The sequence below is a fragment of the Sinocyclocheilus anshuiensis genome, unplaced genomic scaffold (genome assembly GCF_001515605.1).
Source record: "Sinocyclocheilus anshuiensis isolate Anshui unplaced genomic scaffold, SAMN03320099.WGS_v1.1 scaffold708, whole genome shotgun sequence".
In the NCBI taxonomy this organism is placed as follows: Eukaryota; Metazoa; Chordata; class Actinopteri; order Cypriniformes; family Cyprinidae; genus Sinocyclocheilus; species Sinocyclocheilus anshuiensis.
The window spans coordinates 692,995-695,412 of NW_015555881.1; the positions used below are offsets into that span (position 1 = coordinate 692,995).

A 2,418-nucleotide genomic window follows, 5' to 3' on the forward strand; every position below is an offset into this window, starting at 1 on the left:
TTTTGCTAAAAAGATAATGTATGAATAATCAAGCATTGTAAAGTAGACAACAGTTGTTTCAGTCCAGCAAGTGTTTGTCTTGAAATATTACTAACAATATGAAAGTTAATGTTAAATGTACTTAATAAAAATCAAGATTTCACAGCACAAAGACCTGTGCTGAAGGTGGACATTTTTACAATTATAGTAAAAGGCCTTTTACTTGATTAAAACAACAACAACTACTATCTGTCAGATGACAGATGGCATGTAGTAGATCAGGTTGTTCAGAAAAGTTTTAATCATGTTGATCATTTAAAGGCCTTAGAAATGTGCATATCCAATATGGCAAAGCAGCCTTTATAGGGTCAAAAAGTGTTTGAACATTTGAACAAAATGGGTATTGAACATTGTTTGTAGAAATAATGTAGCTTAAGAGATTTTAGAGGGAAAATCAGGAGATCACATTCAAACGTTTGTATTAAAGAAATCCATAAAGTGTTCAGGAAGATCACAACGATCTGTGGTCACTCTAAACTTTTCTTGAGGTCTCATCATCAGTGTCAGTCAGGTTTTGTGACGATCCAGTTATCTCATTATTCCTCGCTTACAGAGGCTCTGTTGATGCGTGATGTGTAATTGAACTCATCTGCTCAGACTCAGCCTACAGAAAACCGTCTCACATGTTTGGTTTTCTGTAGGCTCTTAAACTCTTATCATAACTCAGAAGAGGCCCGGTCAGTCACTTCTCCAAAGCAAACTCTGTTATCAATGCCAGCAGCGAGCTCAAAGCGAAACTAAAAATAAAGACCTTTAAAAGTCCCTTGCTTTACAGTGATGACTGTCATACGGTTAATAACTGATAAAGAAATTCCCATAAGTTTACAGGTTATTGCATCATTAAACATACAGGTTCAGTAACATACTGTCAACAACAGTGAAACGGTTTTAAAATATTCATGACTATTTATTGAACATTACTGTCTTTTATTGTGATATACACAACCCAAAAGTTTTGGGTCCGTAACAGGGTTATTGTAATTACCTAAAACTGAAACTAAAATTACATTACATGTAACCATTACATGTTTTTTTTTTTTTTGTAACTTGAATAAAATAAAAAATATAAAAACTAGTTGCTGAAGCAACATTTCTCATTTAATTGTTTAAAACTAAAATCACTCTTTAAAAAAAAATAAAATTTAAAACTTGAACAAATTGAAATAAAAATGAAAAAACAATATAAATCTAAAAACTGATTCAAAATATAATAGTATCTCAGTGGCTACATTTATTTGTTCAAAAATACAGTAAAAACAGTAATATTGTGAAATATTATTACTATTTAAAATGAGACTTTTCTATTTGAGTATATTTTAGATTGTAATTTATTCCTGTGATCAAAGTTGAATTTTCAGCATCATTCCTCCAGTCTTCAGTGTCACATGATCTTCAGAAATCATTCTAATATGCTGATTTGCTGCTCAAGAAAAATTTCTGATTATTATCAATGTTGAAAACAGTTGTGCTGCTTCATATTTCTGTGGAAACAGTGATACATCATTTTTTTCACAATTCTTTGATGAATAGAAAGTTCAAAAGAACAGCATTTATTTGAAATGGAAATCTTTTGTAACATTATAAATGCCTTTACTGTCACTTTTGATCAATTTAATGCCTCCTCGCTGAATAAAAGACCCCAAACTTTTGAACGATGGTGCATATCATCATCATTTTTTTTCCTCTCTTTCAGATCGACAGTTCTCAGCTGATCGGCTGTCGAGAGCTGGTTGCACGTTGCCTGTCCACGTACACGGCTTCCCTGCCTCCTAACACTGTGTACATCTGCCATCCCCTGCCCGCCTGGCACATCTCCCCCGCCCTGACAGCGCCCTCTGACCCCAACACCACCCACACCCGCTCGTGCAAGTCTTCGGCCAAGCGGAAGGTGGAACACATGGAGGTGGATGAGTATTTCGATGGGATCAAGCGCCTGTACAGCGAGGAGAGTCCCCAGGAGGGGGCGCCCACGTGCACGGCCGAAACGGTGGGAGGAGGACAGGGTTTACTGGTGATACAGCAGAACGCTGGGTTCTCTCCCTGCCCGCCTCTCCAACCGGTCAGAGAAACCTAGAGGAAACGGCTAATCAATCACATAACCGCAGCAGCCGCGTTCATCAGTTCACCTCAGAGCAAGAGAGAGGCCAAAATACTAACAAAAAAAGCATACTCTTTGCATGATGCCATTTCATAACCGTAAACATGAAAGGCTTTAAAAAAGCAGAAAAAAATCTATATATAAAGGAAAAATGTTTGCAAAAAAAAGTAGAAATATTTTTCCCTCCATCTGTGGAAACTGGTATTGCTCCTGTTTGTCTCTTTTTATATGTATTTGCCAATTTTATTTCATCTAAAACGTTCACTATTATCTTTTCTCAC

At 36.2% G+C, this 2,418-nt stretch overlaps 1 protein-coding gene across 1 annotated transcript in view; it reads left to right on the forward strand.

The window, feature by feature from the left end:
* LOC107675688 (cyclin-I-like) overlaps positions 1 to 2,418 on the forward strand; it is a 6,590-nt gene extending 4,172 nt beyond the window's left edge. Inside the window, exon 5 of the mRNA XM_016470106.1 lies at positions 1,701 to 2,418. Within this exon, the coding sequence (XP_016325592.1) occupies positions 1,701 to 2,113 (413 nt within the window). The 3' untranslated portion in view covers positions 2,114 to 2,418. The remainder of the gene's footprint in view (positions 1 to 1,700) is intronic.